Source organism: Lycium barbarum, chromosome 2 (assembly GCF_019175385.1).
Source record: "Lycium barbarum isolate Lr01 chromosome 2, ASM1917538v2, whole genome shotgun sequence".
NCBI lineage: Eukaryota > Viridiplantae > Streptophyta > Magnoliopsida > Solanales > Solanaceae > Lycium > Lycium barbarum.
The window spans coordinates 7,008,028-7,027,348 of NC_083338.1; the positions used below are offsets into that span (position 1 = coordinate 7,008,028).

General features: G+C 33.2%; 2 protein-coding genes across 2 annotated transcripts; both read right to left on the bottom strand.

The window, feature by feature from the left end:
* Window positions 1–2,314: 2,314 nt before the first annotated feature.
* Window positions 2,315–6,088, bottom strand: LOC132626015 (lignin-forming anionic peroxidase-like). The gene is made up of 4 exons (XM_060340717.1): window positions 5,829–6,088; window positions 4,805–4,993; window positions 3,728–3,893; window positions 2,315–2,959 (listed from the first exon to the last, which is right to left on the bottom strand). Exons 1-4 carry the CDS (start codon window positions 6,039–6,041, stop codon window positions 2,544–2,546), a joined length of 984 nt encoding a protein of 327 aa, XP_060196700.1. The 5' UTR covers window positions 6,042–6,088; the 3' UTR covers window positions 2,315–2,543.
* A 7,199-nt stretch (window positions 6,089–13,287) lies between these two features.
* On the bottom strand, window positions 13,288–17,480 carry LOC132626016 (protein trichome birefringence-like 4). The gene is made up of 5 exons (XM_060340718.1): window positions 16,668–17,480; window positions 16,009–16,201; window positions 15,119–15,312; window positions 14,662–14,820; window positions 13,288–14,311 (listed from the first exon to the last, which is right to left on the bottom strand). Exons 1-5 carry the CDS (start codon window positions 17,414–17,416, stop codon window positions 13,945–13,947), a joined length of 1,662 nt encoding a protein of 553 aa, XP_060196701.1. The 5' UTR covers window positions 17,417–17,480; the 3' UTR covers window positions 13,288–13,944.
* Window positions 17,481–19,321: the final 1,841 nt, after the last annotated feature.

Genomic DNA, 19,321 nt, shown 5'->3' on the forward strand with positions numbered 1-19,321 from the left:
GGAACATACTTTCGACTATGAAGTTAAATTTATAAAAAAATTAATAACTAATTATTTGTTCAATTTGTAGAATAAGAGAAGTTTTTTGAATTGATTAGCATGAAACCACCCTTGTTCAATGATAAAAGAAAAAGAAACAGACTAAAATAAAGTCTAAAGATAATAGTTATTTTTATTTTTATTTTAAATTGCTAGATGTTTTTGTTATTGACAAAAGATCATAATTTAGCTGCTATGATGATGGTGGAATATTGTCAGAATTTTTTAGAGAGTATATATATATATATATATATATATATATATATATAAAAGGAAATATTCGGGAGTTCTTTAAACTGAAAAGGAAGCAAATATATAAAATATTAATCTATACTATATTAAAAGCACGAAGGGTCTTAGAAATGTTGATTGAACTTTTTGTCCTTCATTAAAAGACTCTACAATAGACAAAATTGTCATTTACTATTTTCCTCAAATTATTATTTAATTATTTTACCTTGTAAAAATATACCTCCTCACAATTAATACTTACCAAAATTAATACTTTTATGTAAGAAATTCTATTTCATCTAGAATTCTACCTTTTTTGAGTTTACTTTTATGACACAATCTTTTTATTTCATAAATTTATTTGGGTTAATTATAGAGTCCAAGTAATGCAAGACCTCCGCTTACTAGGACATAAGTAGTATTCCTCCGTTTACAATATCTTGAATGAATTGTGATTCAACCGTGTATAATCCATCATATGCTTTGCTCATGATTAATTGATTGTATCTTTTTGTTTGCAATTTTATGTAGGGACAACCACAAGCTACATTAAATTGGTGGTAGAGACTCCAACTGTGAGGTGGATGATGTTGTTCCTTTCACAGAAACTCTAATTTATGAGAGGTTGAACAAATTATGATTAGAAAAAATAAGTTATTTGAAGTAGTTTTGGCATATGATCAGAATTTTAGGTTGAAGATATATGTTGTTTATTTTTTATTTCTTGTGCATATTGACCTTACGATTTTTATTTCTAGAGAGACATTTATTTTGATCACATATTAATATTTGTTTGACTTTTAATCATTGAGATGGACATATAAGAGTAAAATGACTTATTTTGTAGGTAAATTATGGGTGGAAGCTTTCACTCCCTTGAAGAGGGAGCCAAAGGAGGTTCCGTACACTGAGTTTCATCAAAATTCCCTTTTTTTTTTTTTTTTAATTTTGATATCAAAATTCATTTGTTTATGTTGGTTTATTGTAAAATTATGTTGGTACTGATGTTTAAGTAAATCAACAAATATGAGTTCAAAGGAACAGAAGGTTAATTATTTGTATAATCCAAATAAATAATCAAATATTTACATGAGGATGACTGCTTTTAACTTTCACTCCCTTGAAGAGGGAAGTGTTTCATCAAATTTCTCCTCTTTTTTTGTTTTGATTTCAAAATTCATTTGTTTATGTTGTTTTATTGTAAAATTATGTAGGTACTGATGTTGCAAGTAAATCAACAAATATTAGTTCAAAGGAACAAAAGGTTAATTATTTGTATCCTCCAAATAAACACTTAAATATTTACACGAGGAGGGCTGCTTTTAAAGTTTCTACATCAGTCGTAAGTCTTGAATCATAATCGGGTATTTGTTCCTGATAATATTATTTCATTAATTTGCTTTGCAATTTGTTTTATTTGGTTCGTTCCATCTATATATGTATATATATTATATCTCGAGTCATTTATTTTCTTCCGATATTGACATGGTTGTATATTTATCTAAGTTTATTTATTTTCTAACAATGTGATTTTGTTTATATGCATTCATCGATGCATTTAAGGTGGATGTGGCACTTATATTGATTTTTTTTCCATGACAATTGATCTTTTATTGAAAGATGTGACTAATTTCTGAAGTCTAATAGTGAGTAATGTAATTGATTATTCTACATCCATTAATTGCGTAAATCTATTTTTTCATGCTTGAATTGAAAAATTAAACTCTTTATAGCCATAATTTTTTTTTATTACACTTTAACAAATGAAAGCTCTGAATATTCTTTTATATATTAAGTTACTTCATTACTAAATGAACACAAATTATCAACGGAAAGTTACCCAGTAAAATTCGTCACTAATTTTATTTAGCGACAGATTAGTAACGAATTATCAAAAAATTCTTTTAGCGATGAGAAATTTAGCGATAGATTAATAATGAAGATCGTAGCTAAGTCCAATTTCTTTTCTACAGTGTTTGTTGTTGAATGATGTACGCACTTTGGTCACGCGCAAAACGCGTAAGCTAAAACAAAAGGAAGTAGATAGTTAAATCCTGGTTGGAATTGGTATTTCAGCATAGCATGTCTTATTTGCGATTTGCTATTTCAGCACACATTACATTTACACAAAAACAAAAAACAGACTAAAAATTACACTTCAAGATCATATCAAAGTATCAAACTTTGACAATCTCTCTTTCTCTTGGACATAAACAAACACAAAAAAACATGCATAAAGTAAAACACACTTGATTGCAAATTAACTTAATTAATTAACTATTAACCCTCTTGCAATCTTTCCTAATCTCTCCCTTAGTACCAGTTAATGGACTTATATTTCCCAATTTAATCATTGAGCAAACAAAATCATCAAAGAACTTGTGTTGGTTTTTTGCATAATTGTTCACTATGGCAATTGTATCAGATCCAGATGTAGAAAACAATTCTTGATCAGTTTGAAGAAGCCCTTGATGGTTTTTAAGATTTGCGAAATAGTCATTATCAAATTCGTCTGGAGTTGATTTATCAAGATTTGCAAAAGTACCCCCATTTCCACCTTGTGGACAAAGTCTTTGTAGTGTTTGTAAATAAGTTGGGTCTATGGTAGGATCAGGTCTGCCACTTCCACTGAAGTTGAAAAGTCTTTGATTGAATGTTCTACATCTTGCTCTTCCAAATGTATGTGCACCTACCCAATAATTATGAATATTTGCATGATTAGATCACTTAGAAGGTAACGGTAATTAAGTATATGTAATTATATATACAACAACAACAGCATATCCAGTGCAATCCCACGATATGTAATTCTGTCTAATATAGGATAAATGGTGTAACTTGCTATAACATGTCAAATGCTGGTGTTAAAAAGATTTATATTGTTAGTGCATATAACTGAAACTCCATAAGAAAAAGATATTGTTAACGTTAAATCAACCAACTATGTTTCAATCCCAAATCAGTAAGGACTAGCTATATGAATCCTTTATGTCAATTCCGTTCGGAATCTATTATTCTAAGTAGAGCTTAAGTTATATATACTTAATGTGAGGAATTTTTATATCAAGTTACCATTACTTGTTGTACCTGGTATTTGTTTTATTTCAAGATTATAAATTTCGCATTTTAGGAAGGCTTACCTGTAAATTTTATTTGAGTGACGACCTGATTGTGTAAAGATTACTTATTTCTATGCCTGAAGTTGTATATAACTAAAACTCTTCATGAAACTATTCATCATAGTTAGACTATTTTCATGCATACCGTTAACCTACATGTTGTAATACATGAAATTTTACCACCGAAGGGGTGTGGTGGGATGACAAAGGTTTTCGTGTCCTTTAATTAGAAGTCTCGAGTTCGACCTCTGGGATTGTAGTTCTCTTTGAGTTAAAAGCCTCCATACATAGGGAGCTTTCTAAAACGCGAATTCAAATAAGTCGAACCGGTTAATTACCTGATAGAGCAACAAGATCAGTTAAATTCATTCCCTTTCTAGTGAACTGTGGTATCATAACAGCAAGGCTTTCAAAGGGGCTTGGGATATCAGCACTAGCTCCACTTCTGTTTGCTGTTACGCTGTCTCTTCTCCCTAAAGGAACTTGCCACGATGGACCTCCAGCCTGAAAATTTAATTTGACTTAGAGTTTTGCAATACATTCACTAGTAAGAAAAAAGTAGCTCAATGCACGAAGTATTTCGTGTTCAGACAAGATTCGGAGAAAGGCCACACCTAGAGGTGTAATGTTGACAGTCTATTCTAACGCGGGCTTCAATGACAGCTCCTATAAATCATCTTGCTATCTTTTAGAGCCAAGATAATTTTGAGTTTGTTTCCAAATACTTTAAAGCTAATCTTGTAAGTAAATCATCATTAAATAGTTGCAAAAGACTTCAACAACGACATATCCAGTATAATCCCACCAGATGGGGTCTGGGGAAGTTCGAAAGACTTCAAGAACAGAAAATATGGCATCTTATGGTGAAAATCAATTATGATAGAGAAGATTTTTCCATCCTTTATTAGAAATTTTGGGTTCGAATCCCTAGAATAGAGAAAATTCTTATAGGGAGTGATTCCCCCTTTAATAAGCCTGACGCATAGCGAATTTGGATTAGTAATAGAAATAGCGATCATTGACCAACTTTTCAATCCGGTTTTTGAAACTAGTCATTATGAAATTTAAAGCTTCATCACAATGACTATTTTTAAATCATAGAGGATGAAAAGTGACTATTTGTGAATTTTACCCGAATTACACAGGTGAAACTCCATGATATATATATATATATATATATATATGAAATTTAAAATTTCATGACACTGACTATTTTTTAATTACTGAGATTAAAAAATGATTAAAGAGCAGTCTGGTGCACTATGCGCGGAATCCGAGGAAGGACCAGACAACAAATAGTCACTAGAGGTTAAAAAGTGACTTTGTGAATTTCACCCCAATTAATTGGACCAACCAATACGGATACCAAACACACGAAAAATAAAAGAATTGAAAATGTGACATTTGTGACTTACCAAGACAACTCCAATTTCAGACGCAAGAGCTAAAATATCAGCACAAGATACAACACCAGGGCACACATTTTCTAACGCTGTTTTAATTTCATCCACAATATCAAATCCTCCAGCCCCTACATTTGGTGGTGCAGCTTTCTCACTTGCAATCCCAGTTGCATTATCTAGCAAAATGGATCCATCACAACCCTGTACAGAATTAAATACCATTAATTGTCTGAGTTATGATACATTTGACGATGTAAAGTATATTTACATAAATACATTGATATAAGGTAATTACAAGTTAAGCACTATGACAAGCATTTAATTTGTGATTTTGTAGAGTATTTACATTGTATACACTGGCAACATCATATTTTGTTTTTTTACATTATTAGTATAGTTTAACCAATGATATAACATGTTACTTACCATTTTTATAATCAGGTTATATATGAATTAATGTGTTAGAGAAATTAATTTGTTTGTTACCTTATAAATGACCTGCTTGTGTAATTATTTCCGACACCTTCAACGTGTAAAGCTTAAATTCTGGTAAAAGAATTTATTTATTGTGCACAGCTACTGACAGTGCAAAGAATTTGTCACCGTCATGTTAGACCTACATGCTACAACAAGAACTCAAGAAGTGAATTCTTTATATCACGCTTGATACAGTAATCTGACAAATAAAATAATAATTAACCTAATATAATCAGTTCAACATGAACTATATTGCAAAGATTATTTACACTGCTAGTGCATATAACTTATATTTTTAGTTAAAATGGTAACTAAGCTACGATCATGCACATGTTACACTCTAAATAGTGTAAAAACATGTACTACGTCGTCATTTATATAACTAAAATGCGTAACTTAATGCATTAAGACACATAAACATGCATGAAAACATATGTAGGACTAGAAAAACACAAATTTCCGACTGAATCAAAAACTGAATCACCGGAAAAGTTTCTAATGAACTTTCCAAACGACAATCCAACAGGGACGTCTATTGAAAATTAACGAGAGTAATTACATTAACGAAGCAATCATGAAAATGGAGGCGAATAATTTTGGCACCAGCTCGAACATCTCTACGTTGAATTTGCTCCATGACACCACGTACAATATCTGTAACATTAGGGCATGTGCAATCATAGAATGTAGGAGTTAGTTTATAATGAGCATTTGATACTCCAAAAACTGAAACCAAGAAGAGAATTGCAACTACAAATCTTAAAAAAGACATGATTAATTGACACACTTTTTGATTAACTGAGCTTATTTTTCATGCAAGAATACTTGAGAATAAGTTGCTATTTATAGAATTTAGTAGTGAAGTTGAGCTTCGCTTGATTAATGCTATAGCTACCACCAATTAAGGTTTGTGGTTGAGTGGTATTACAAAGGCAAAACGCTAATTTTGAGTTTTTGAGTTCTAAATTCTAAAATAGACAACTTAATTGATTCTTCGATAAAATAATTTCTACATATTAAGTGAATTTCGTAACACAAATACAAGTTACTGGGGTTTGTTGAAAACCTTAGCTTTCTCTGTAAATACGCCCCTAAGTGGTAACTATTCTTCCATCCTAATTAACCACAGGCAGAGGCAGAGTCAGCACTTGAAGTTTATGGGTTCGGGAGTCAAGCTGCTGGATTCTAAATTAATAATTTATACATATTCAATCGATTTTTAAGACATATACAGAGTTTGAGACAAAGCTACTGAGTTTGGCCGAACCTGTAAGCTATACTCTAGCTCCGCCATTGACTGTAAATCGATCTCAGGTTCGAGCCTCGGTATGGAGTCGCCTGTGATGATAAAGAGCGTTTTACCCTTAAAGTGATTTTTTTATATAAATTCGAGTTAATCGGGCCCCAAAACAGATACTGAGAAAACAAAAAACATTAGATGCTATGGCTATTATTGCCAAGAAAAATAGGTAGACATAGAGCCAATTAGCCGCCATGTCACTATTGTAAAGAAAACGAAGTGATTGAGAACCACGTGCCTGGACGACTAGTCTAAGAGGATATAATTGATCAACTCGTAGGAATTCACTTGGATAAATTGTGATTGTCATTTGCATGGACAAAAGATTGGTTAAGTGGGGAGACGATTTTATTAGAAATAGGGTAGAATAAAATCTTGACATGAAGTGATGTATCTTCAAAAACAAAAAAGAATTACTCATGTTGTGTATGTTATTTTGGCTTTCTTCGATCGTTGATAAGCGCTTTGAGGTCTGAGTAATCCTGATTTGTATTGGAAAATTTCGCTTTGGAGGGTAAAGCACATCTAGCATCAGGTATGCACTTTGAGGGTAAAGTGCATCAGTGTTCAAAATCTACTTTGGGCCCCGACTAATCTTGATCCGCGTTGAAAAATACCGCTTTGGAGGGTAATAGGCATTCAGCGCCTGGTACTTGAATTCGCGCCAGAAAATCCTGCTTTTAAATGTAAAGCGCATCGCTTCCTATCAAACGCGACTTTGTTTCAAAGTTCGAACCTAAAACCTCTAATTAAAGATGAAATACTTACCATTCGTCACAATCCCTAATGGTGTATATGTTACATTGTCGGTGGAATGATTGAATGCAAATCTTTCAGCGTAATCATATGATTAAGGCGACAAATTCGTTTTAGTTTTACCATCTGATCAATTTTACCATCATGACTTAAGGTGAATATGGTCAAACTTAGCTTGAATAAACAATATGATTAAGACAAGATAAATACATGTGTTGATTTTACCAATATGTTGACTAGTTATTAATGCAGATTTAAGAATTGAAGTTTGTGAGTAGTTTTGAATTCTAATTTTTCGGAGTTATTAAATTCTAAATTTATATATAGTTTATACGTTTATAATCTTTTAAGAAGAACACAAGCTTTGAATTAAAGTTACTGAATTTTGACATGTGTATCATAAGCGGTATTATTGAGGGTGGATTTAATGGATACCTCCAAATTTACTTCTCTGACCTAATAATGAATTGGTTAAACAATTTACATCATGAAATCACAATCAAAGAAACGCTTACTGATAACTATATTTAATAATGCCCAACTACTTTTTTTGCATGAAACCTGTCTTCATTCTTTTTCTTTCTCGAACAGGTCTGGGCCCCAAAAATTGCTACTGCTATAAATGTTTAAGAATTTAATACCTTTATTTTCATATATATGTTTAAGAAATTCCATCCTCTCTCTCATTGACTCGTATCATCTATATACTCAACCAATATTAATTCACATTATTTCAACTTCTAATTGAAATAGATAATTTAAAGTTGAAAAATTAAAGTGACTTGTGAAGTATTTCTGGTGAAATCTGCACATCACAAAAATTCGATTTTTTTGTGAAGTTCATAACCAAACATAATTACGATTTCTATATTATCTTTTCCAATTTCAACTATTACCAAGTATTGTCCAAATGGAATATAAATAATTTGAAATACATATTCTTTTTTATTCTTTATCACGTTTTCTGTTTGACTGTCACGTTCATATAAATATATATATATATATATATATATATGAATCTTATCTAATATATATTTAATGCTTCGACTTAAACATTCAGCTGCCATGTCCACGTGTATGGCTACAAAATTGAATGAGTTTTGTTAGAGTCCGCAACTTAAATGACCCAGTTTTTGTGCTTTTGGACCAAAATAACCCATAAAAAAAAGTTACAAAAGTACTTTTTACGCACTAAATTACGGTTAAGTCCTATCACGCACTAATTTTGTGCACAATAGCGGTTATTTCCATTTTCACAACACTGTGTAATTTCAAAATTTTGAAATTTCACGTTTTTTCCATACTTTGACCAAAGATTAGTCATGTTTTAAAACGCCGGAATATCAATATTTTATATAGAACCTGATATCTTTTTCTATGAACAATAATGTAGGCTCAATACATCAAGTATAGCTAAACGTTTGGATCGTCGTTTTAGGGGTTGTAAAGTGCCCCGAAGTAAGTTTTGTTTGTTTGGAAACTTATTATCTTTAGGTTTAAGTCTTTTATTTTATAAGGTTTTGATTTAAGCTTTTTATTATTTAGTCAAGGCATTACTTTATTTCAAATATGCCAAAAAAAAAAATTCATAATTAATACATTATCTTTTTGTAAAAAATCAAATTTGTGTGTCGATGGGCTCCTGAGATGGATGGTGAGAGGGCTCTTGAGCTGGCTCCTCAGCAGTCTCAGTGGGAGACGGGTCCACAGGCGCAGAAGAATGAACCTGAAATAACATATAAACAATTTAGTTTAGATTACTCTAAACTAAACCTGAAATAACATATAAACAATTAAAAAGGATGAACCTAATTATAATTTAGATTTAACTAATACATTATCTTTTTGTAAAAAATCAAACCTGTGTGACGGGCTCCTGAAATGGATGCTGAGAGGGCTCCTGAGCTGGCTCCTCAGCGGTCACCTAAGCGGGCTCTTGAGCGAGCCTCGGAGCCGGAGAGGTAGATGGTGCCAGAGCTAGATCCTAAGAAATTAAAAATTATATAATAATTAGTATAAGTATTTTAATCTGTTAAAATAATTATTTCAAACACTTACATCTTGGCTCCAGTTGTCGAAGTTCAAGAATGTTTAGTCGTACTCCAACTCTCTTCCACCCTGTAGATCACGAACTGGCCGCTCACCCGGTGGATGACGAACTAGTGGTTACGCATGGTATGCCTCTAATGATGGCCACTCCAGGTGCTCTGAAAATAGCTCTGCCGGCATATATAGAGGTGTCGACAGTCGGTAAGAAGTCGACGGGCACTCTAAAGTCGACCGGCACTCTGAGCTCGACAGATGCTGCTGGACTGGAGCTAGAACGATAGCATGCTCGTCAGTCTCATCTACTAGACGGAGGCCTCCACCACCTATATCGCCACCACCTCCACGAGCACGACCACGACCACGTGCTAGAAGGGCCTGGTACAGGATATCTAGAACATGCTCATGGATACGTCCGAGCTCTTGTGATTGTTGCATATGGCCCATGCTCTCATAGCCCATCGTCTGTACGGTCCGTAGCTACATTTATTTGCAAATCTTAATGATTGAATAAATTTGTAACGTAACATATAAGACTATTAATTAAGTTTAAGTAGAATAAACTTACCAATGCCTCATACTGTCCCACGAGTGCTACATATCCTCGGTCCTCTGCGTAACGCGTCTTGGGGTTGCCAATCAAGTTGTGTGTGATCTGTCGGTATCACTCCATGTACTCGAGGATCAGAGTCGTATGTCCGACCACCGCTAGCGACCCCATCCTATGATCCCAACAATGGAGCTGCTCCGGCATAAAGGCCAGGAATGTAGCATCGACGACCGCACGCTCGTCCCACGTATAATGGTCGTGCTTCTAAACAACTAGCTCAGGTATATTGTGTACATGCTCGAACTGTCGTAAGACGCGGTGGGGCGCGTGATCCTCAACGATATCCATTTGTATCAACGGACACTGCGACCTCCACATGTGCTCACCAGCCCTACAAAACGCCGGCAACTGATCCAAAATCTTATCATATGGCCTCCATATAAAAAACTATAAAAAAAAATGAATTGTAAACAATACAAGACAAAATAGTAAAAAACAAATAAGATAATAACCTACCATGTCCGCCGTCATACGATCTAGTTGATCCCTGAATGGAAGAAGTTTGTGGTGCGTATCCACATCTCGGATTACGCCTCCCGTCCATCTCCTCGTGTAGGGCATGCCCTCAACAATGAAGTCAGACTGAGGGTGAGCAGCTACGAGCTGAAAAGACCTTATCCTATACCACACTCATATCTGAAAGGGTTATTAAAAATTTATTTTATTAGTCGTCGTTTTAAAAAGCTATATTTAGAATAAAATTACACGCACTTAAATATATTACGTGGAGGAGCGCGTGAAATCTGTCGACATCCGCACGCTGGCCCACAGATGCTTGATATAGTGATTGATACAGGTAAGCCAGAACAGCAGCTCCCCAACTATAACATCCCAACTCGCCCAGATCCTTCATATATAGAAAATATCGTAAGCTCACATGGGAACCCGATGTGTTCGGGAACAAGATGCCCCCGAATATGATAAGTAAGTATAGACGGGCACGACGATCGACCTCCACCAGAGGTATGTCCTCTGTAATAGGATGTTGGATGTCTATGAGGCGCAAGTGAGTACAGAGGGCAACCAACGACACTCGAGTCTGTAACCAGAAATCACACTTCTCCGACACAAAATCAGTGAACCTAGTCAACTCTTGCTGGTACGATCTGAGCTGCTGAGGCTCCTTAATATATAATGGGCGTCCATCTACCTGTAAACCATATACGACATCCACATCCTCAAGCGTGATAGTGGCCTCACCAGTACGAAGAAGAAATGTGTGGGTCTCCGGTCGCCATCACTCAATCATGGCCGTCACAAGAGCCCTATCATGCTGTACCTGACCAACAGTGACACAATAGTAGATACCGCCCTGATAAAGTATATCTAATACGCAACAATGTGGGGGTCGAGCCCCTCAAAGATCCCACGCATGTTCCACCCTATGGGGACGGAACAACGTACTGGAATCTATCTCCTCATCCCATAATAGTTGGGACCTATGAATAGCCTGTAGATGAAGTACTGATCCATCGAAGGGTCCCGGATGAAGAGGGTTGGAATCCATGGAGGTGTCGTATCTGTATTAATAATTTTTAATTATTCATTAACATGTAATATTAATTATGTAATCCTCTATCGAAAAATTATACTAACTAACTATTCCTTTAACGGGAAATTATATTAACTATCTAAATTTGTGAATTAATAATTGTTAATTAATTATTATACTAACTACAATTAACTAATTAATATTATATTAATGATATTTTTAATCTTAAACTAAGAATGTTCAATCCTAAACTAATGATTAACTACAATTAACTAACAAATATAATATGAAGGATATTAAGGTTTAACTATTTCTAATTAACAATTGATAATTAATTCTACCACTAATTAGCACATTAACACATAAAATTAGATAACTAATTAGCACATAAAATTAGATAACTAATTAGCAAATAAAATTAGATTAACACATAAAATTAGATAACTACGTAGCACATCGATAACTAACATGGATTAAACAATTTTACAAATAAATAAATTAACAAATAAAGATATTATTAGGAGATGAGTGTATTTTCATATAATCAAACAATTAACAAATCATTAACAAAAAATTAAAGATTAACATATCATTATTAAATAATTAACAATTAGCTAATCAAACGATTAACAAATAATTAAAAATTAACATATCATTAACAAATAATTAATAATTAGCTAATCAAACAATTAACAAATAATTAACACATAAATTTTTTTTTTTGAAAAAAAGCGCACTGGACAGCTCTATTACGTGTTGTTTTTTTGCGCAATATTTTTTTTTTCAAATCCGCAACTATTAAACATTAATCATGCTTAGGATAATAATATATTTAATAATGTGATAGAAAATTCATAGTAAATTTACCTAGATTAAAGGCTGTTTTTGAGTTTTTGAAATCGACTTCTACGCCACTTTATTCCGAAATTCAAGCTTCGAAACTTGTTCCTTGACTTGAATATACCAAGAATATTGACTTTCGGGTTAAAAAAATAACACGAAAACAACATTTTTTTAAGGTGGGACCTCGGCCTTTTCTTGTTAATGGCGACTTTTTTTTTAAAATTGGTGGGGACCGTTCAAGTGGGGAAGATGGTGGGGCGTTTTATTAAATTTCTTTTGTGCACTAATTTAGTGCGCTTTCGGTCACAGCTAAGCCCTAATTTAGTGCGCAAAAGATACTTTTGTCACCCTTTTTTTTGTCGTTGTTTTGATCCACAAACCCACTTTTTGGATCATTGAAATTGCGCACTCAGTTTTGTTAGGCTCAAGTATTATGTGACTATTCAAATATGTCCCTAGAGAAAAAGAGTAACAACAAATCGATAAAAGAGACAATTTCTTTGACGATGATATTTGATAAAACTCTCACATGAGTGGCTGTTGATTTCGTACTATCTATGTTGTTGCTTTTTCACTATTAATGTATAGGCAGTTTTGGATAATATGGTTGTCACAAATTTCTGCTTAGGTGTGCTTTCTCGGATGCTACTTAAAATTGAGACATCTAAAAATATAATACAAAGAAAAAAAACTTCACGTGTATTGATGCTAAAACTAATTATTTATTTCATTTAGCCTCAAGAATGGATCCTGGCTGTTGGTTTTGATGCTTCATATTTGGCAGGAGGTTGACTGTTCAAAATTTAAAAGTTTTTTTCCAAAGAGAAGTAAACGGAAAAAATAGAAAGGATATGAAGCTAGAGTTTTGAATTGGCAATAATTATGGCAAGTAAGGTAATGAAGTTAGATTAATCAAAATCATAGAATGGGGTTCTTATTGAGAGTATTAAATTAATCAATACAACAGTCAGTCTTATAAAAGTGTGAATTTCAGAGCTCATAGTATTCCACTGTATAGAGTTACCGGTTACAATGTGCTGGGGACAAAGAGGGAAAGAACTTACCATAATCAAAAACATTATAGGCACTCTTTGTCTAACAATATCATATCTACACACTAGTGACACTATGGCGCAATGTGACCAAGAAGTCACGGCTACAAGCCATGGAAACAGCCTGTTGCAGAGATGTGAAGTTGCATTCAATAGACTCAGTGTGATTTGGCCCTTCCCCAGATTCCGCAATGGCAAGAGTTGTTGTGTTGTAACCAAGAGGTCACGAGTACAAGCCATGAAAACAGCCTCTTGCAGAAATGTAAATTATCTGACCCTTCTGCGGATCCCATGCATAGCGATATTTGTGTACGGGATTCCCTTTACGCTACGGTATGCCTAAGAACCTATGTGCTGCTGCTGTTGCCAGTTATGTGTCTAATAATGCTTCATCAATAGTTCACTGAATAGGAGCTCATCAGAATCCGGAGCACTTCTCTTTCTTGATGTAAACTTCGTTCTACCTTAGAAGGTTTGAAGACTTTACATAGACAGTCCACGTAACCCGCCTATTTCACACCTTCTATGATAGAGGAAATACTTCCGTACGAGGCAAATTAATAGAGCTATTTTCAACTAGGAACCAATCTGCTGCTTTTGTTGTTGTTTCTGATGATGTTTCATCAGAAGTTGAGCATATAAAAGCTCATTCCAGGTATCTGGTACACCAGGAAGGCACCAATGGCTGCAATCTTGGTACCTCAACGTCGACCTCCTCTCCTCGTCCGTCATGTTTGGCTTCCTGTACACTGATGGATGTCCATCCTTGCGAAAATCCGTCATTCTAGTAATATTCAAATAGTAAACCGGCGCTTTCATCCACCTGATCACATTCTCTAACATCCCCGTTGTTGGAGGATAAAGAGAAGTCAATAAGTCTTTCTCATCGTCTAATGGCTCAGTATCGCTGTCACATTTTCCACCAGAATACCACTCCCCTCCACTGCAAAGGCATCAAATTTCACATTTTCGTTCTCATTACACGTAGTTTATTCTCCCTCTGCGCCCAATTTATGTGGCACAGTTCGAACTTCGAAGTCAAACTTATAAATTTTGACTGTAAATTTGTACATGGAATTTTAATTATTTTGAAATAAAATTTACATATTTGGAAACTACATTAAAAAGTACTATAAGTCACAATAATTGACAATTCAAAAAAATCTATAAGGCATGTGAAACAATTGTGATAAAAAGGAGAAATTTGACTCTCGAAATTTGAAAGGCGCCACATAAATTGGGACAACGGGAGTAGTAATTGATGGTCTTATACCGAATAGAGCGTGTAATTACCTAAAATGAGAGACTGAATATCCTCTGAAGAACACTTGAGTCTTGATTGGATCTACATTAGCCTCGATCCATCTTGACCATGTTGTCATTGCCTTTCGAAATGCCTCGACTACATTTAATTCACTATAAACATGGCTACCTTCTTGATAGTAACCTTTCCTACAGAGTTTATCAACATGATAAATTAGTACTGGCACTTCCTTTCCTTACTACAATATGCCCAAGAAAATAAAAGGAAGTGAAACATATCATAGAGCGATGGCACGATTTTACGTGACCTGCGTAACATATGTGAGTGTTAGCCTTACATGGACAATTTGGTAGCCCTTTCAAAAGAAAGAACCGACCACATTGAAATTTATGCAAAGAAGTAGCAAAAATATATCCTTTGTGTAATTCATTTTGCAAACAGATATGTAAGAAAATCCAAATATTAATGAAGAAACAGAGAGGGTACCCTGCAGATGTTTTTTCGTGAGTCCACCAGTGCCCCGTGTTAAATACAAGGATGTCAGCGCCTTTGTATTTGTCCAATGACATTTCAATAAGATCAAGTCTGAGTGTTTCTTTCTTTGATCCGTTCTTATCCGGTACTTCCCATTCTTGAACTAGAAACGGAGAACGAACAAACTCCACTGAACAATTGTAGTCCTGCTCAAACATTTAGCAAAAGATTAGCAGATTGTTCCAAGGACTTAATGAATCTAAATTGGTTGGTATTTAAGGTATGCATATAATAGAACTCCTTATCAAAATTGTTCTCCTTCGAAGAATCAACACATTTTACTCTCATTCACAAAAGTGTAATAATAACTTCTACTACTATATCCCTCAATCCCAAACAGTTGGGGGTCGGCTATATGAATTCTCACTGATCATGTCGATATATTTAATGAATCAGCATAAACATTTGACATAGTACAAGACAGCTAACTCATGATAGATAATAATCATAGGCGTCGTTATGTTAAATTTGGGATTGCATTTATCCACCGTTTGGTTATTGGTATTAGCTCCTACCACTATAAATTTTATACCAAAATCTTGGTATTATCTATCCCATATTTATAATCCTGGATTATATAACCCTTTTTTGAACCAAATGACCCCTTATGCACTACGGCCCCATTCACTATGATCATCTACAACAACACCATCTAGGCTTCCTCTCACCCCATTAATTCATCGTATCGGTTTACCAAACTTTGCAGTACAACAAGAACTACATCTCAATCCCAAACAAGTTGGGTTCGACTATATGAATCTTCACTTCTCTATTTGCAATAACTTTGCCAAAATCATATGATAATGTTGATGAAATCACTAGTCAAATAGAAGAAAACATACCATGAATATAAAAGAATAAGCACCCTCTTTCTTGAAATCATGTCTACCAGAGGCCTCAAAAACTCTGCTCTTGTCTTCAAGAGAGTTTCTAAGCAAACACACCATTGATTCCCACATATTTCTGTTCAAAGAATCACCAACATAAACTAGTCTTTTTCCTCTCAACAGTTCTAACATCTCTTTGGCATTCAACCTTCAAAATGAACCAAAATACCATATCAAAAAATGAACATCAACAAAACAAAACTGAACTCAATTCAATAAATATAAATACAACAACGACAACTATGCCTCAGTCCAAAACAAGTTGGGATCGGCTATATTAATATCCGCTACTTCATTTAATCATGCATATACAACTACTACTACGCCTCAGTCTCAAATAAGCTGTGGTCGGGTATATGAAAATCCGCTACTTCATTTAATCATGAATATACAACAACAACAACTACTACTACTACTATTACTCTTCAGTCCTAAATAAGTTTGAATCGGCTATATGAATCTTCAATTCTTCACTTAATCATAAATATGCAACAACAACAACTAAGCCTCAGTACCAAACAAGTTGAGGGCAACTATATGAATCTCTGATTCTTCATTTAATCATACAATATCAAGCAACAAAAAGTATATTCTGTCAAAACTTTGCTAAGTACCTTGGAATATTACAGTGCTTAGGGTGCCACCTGAACTTCATATATCCATTATCAGGCCTTCCATTTTTATAACAATCAAATGGTTCATCTATATGAGGACATGAACCATGTTCATATAAAGGGCCAGCTTCATCTTTCATCCATTTCCCATCAAAAATATCACAATGACTCATTTTTTCCCACCAAGACTCAATTTTTTCATTTCCATTTAATTTTCCACTATCTTTACTAATCCCATCTCCATTTTTCATATAATTTGATGAAAAATTCAATCTTTGCTTCTGTTTCACTTCTTTTTCATTGGAAGTACCTTCATTTTCATCATTATTAAAACCCTTTTCACCATTTTCAGTGTTATTGGTTTTAGCAACTGAACTTGAAAATCCATTTTGGGAAACAGAAGAATAATTCAAATTCACCCCATTAATTTTTCTTGAAAATTGGGGTGAGTGAACATGAGTGTTTTCAAGAAAGTCGTAAAAATGTGATCTTTTCTCCAAGATTTTCTTGAACCAAATAGAGGAATGGTTATTAAGTGAAGGATTGTTGAAAACAAAGAAGACAACACAAGTAAAAAACAAGAATGTAATACCAAAAGCTAATGTCAGTGTACGTTGAGTTCTAAAATAAGGAGTCTTGAAAGTTTTTGGTGAAAAAAAGCTTTTTTTTAGCTCTGACATAATGGGGTTGTTGTTGTTGTTCTTCTTGATTATCTTCAATAATGATGGTGTAGGTGATTTTGCCTTCATGAAGTATATGAACAGATTGTTTGTATAGTCTATAAGGGAAATACAGGAGAGGAGGAATAAGAGAGGAATTATGAGTTTATGAGCTAGTATATGTATAATTAGTTTCATGAGTCCATGCTAAGTTTGGAGCCAAACTATTAACCATTTTAATTTTTATTATTAACAAAATTATTTATTTCAATTCAGATATAGAGTCAATATTTAAAATTTATGAGTTTTAAATTCTTACTTTTTAAGTTATTCAGTATTAAATTAATAATTTATCATTTAAATACAAAGTATGTGAACCAAAGTTATTGGGTTCGATTGAAACTGTTGTCGACACTCTAACTCCACCCTACTTCAAACTCATTTTGCTCTTATTTTAAACTCATTAAGATTTTTAAAATGTATTTTCTTTTCACTTGTATTAACAAAACTCATATTTTCATCCTCTAGAATCATCTAACGCAACAGAAATCGCACAAGTGGGGTTATTTTGAGATAGAGGAGGAAAAATAATTTAATAAGGAGCAAAAAATAAATTCATAAGTTACTATAACATTAAACAATTACAAAGGCCCAAGTGAAATGTCATTTAAAACAAAATTGTAAAAGTAAGAATATGCCATAAGTGAAAAGATACAAAAGCCACATGTGAAAGCTTCGTTGGATTAAAATTTAATGTGAGGACTACAAAATTCTTTATTCCCACTTATATATAATAGTAATATAAAGGCAATTTAGCTAATTTCGAAGCTAAATTGAGTTAAAGTAATTTAATATTTTAAATTAAAATTTAAATATTAAAAAATATACACAAAATATTATAAATTGCAATTCTCTTATCAATATATGAATCCTGAATAAGTAATATTATGTACTGATATATATATATATATATATAAAAGTTATGAGGAAATTTGTATATTAATTTATGCAGGATAGAAGGTAGAATAAGTAATACGTGAATAACTTATACATGACTCGACTCGAGGATAGTCTTTTATATGTCAAAGTGCATAGATACTAGATTTAATTACGTTCATCATAATATATTGGCTGTGTAAAAATTTATAACTACACACCTCAAAATACCCTTAGACAAGCGATGCTTGAGTTTTATACGATTGAAATCAATTATTTTTGTGTGAAGTGCATAGACATACAATTCAGGTTCACTCATTTTACTTGAACTTGAGGAGAAAATATTTGAACTTTAATCACATATAATTTCAAATACCGCATATCTAAATTGTTCCAAAATGAATAAGCTTGCAAAAAGAATATCTCATAAAATTTTGCCTTTGATAGGAATTACTTTACCTAAAAAATGGAAATTCAAATTAATCAGTCGGTCGCAAAATGAATATCAAATGACAGATAAAAAAATAAGAAAGTAAAATATGAAAAGTCTTTGTAATTCCAATGCCACCTCCAATTTAGTTGACGGTGAAATAACTATGCTTATCAGAACAAATGTCAACTATTGAACCTAACATTTACTGATGTTCATGTGCCAAAAGGCTTATAGGGGACACTAGGATAGCAAAGTGGCACATCTGAGATTGACAAGTCGGTAAAATACTACTCACTCCAATTGTCGCATTACTTTTTCTTTAGTATTTCCTAGGAAGATAGTCATCTTTCTACTCTTTCTATGATTAAAAATAATTTAATTTAATGATATAATTTATAGCTATATAATATTTAAGATTTATTTTAGATTAAAATTTAAAATCTTTTTTTTTAATTTTATGTCTAATCAAATGGTATTACATAAATTGGAATATAAAATGAACGGTAACCCGAAGCATTAAGCGTTCAACATTTATACAAGATTTAGAGAAAATTGTGTCTTAAGGATGAATAATATTATAGACAGTATATTGAAATGCAAGCACACGTAATTAATTCCACGATTGA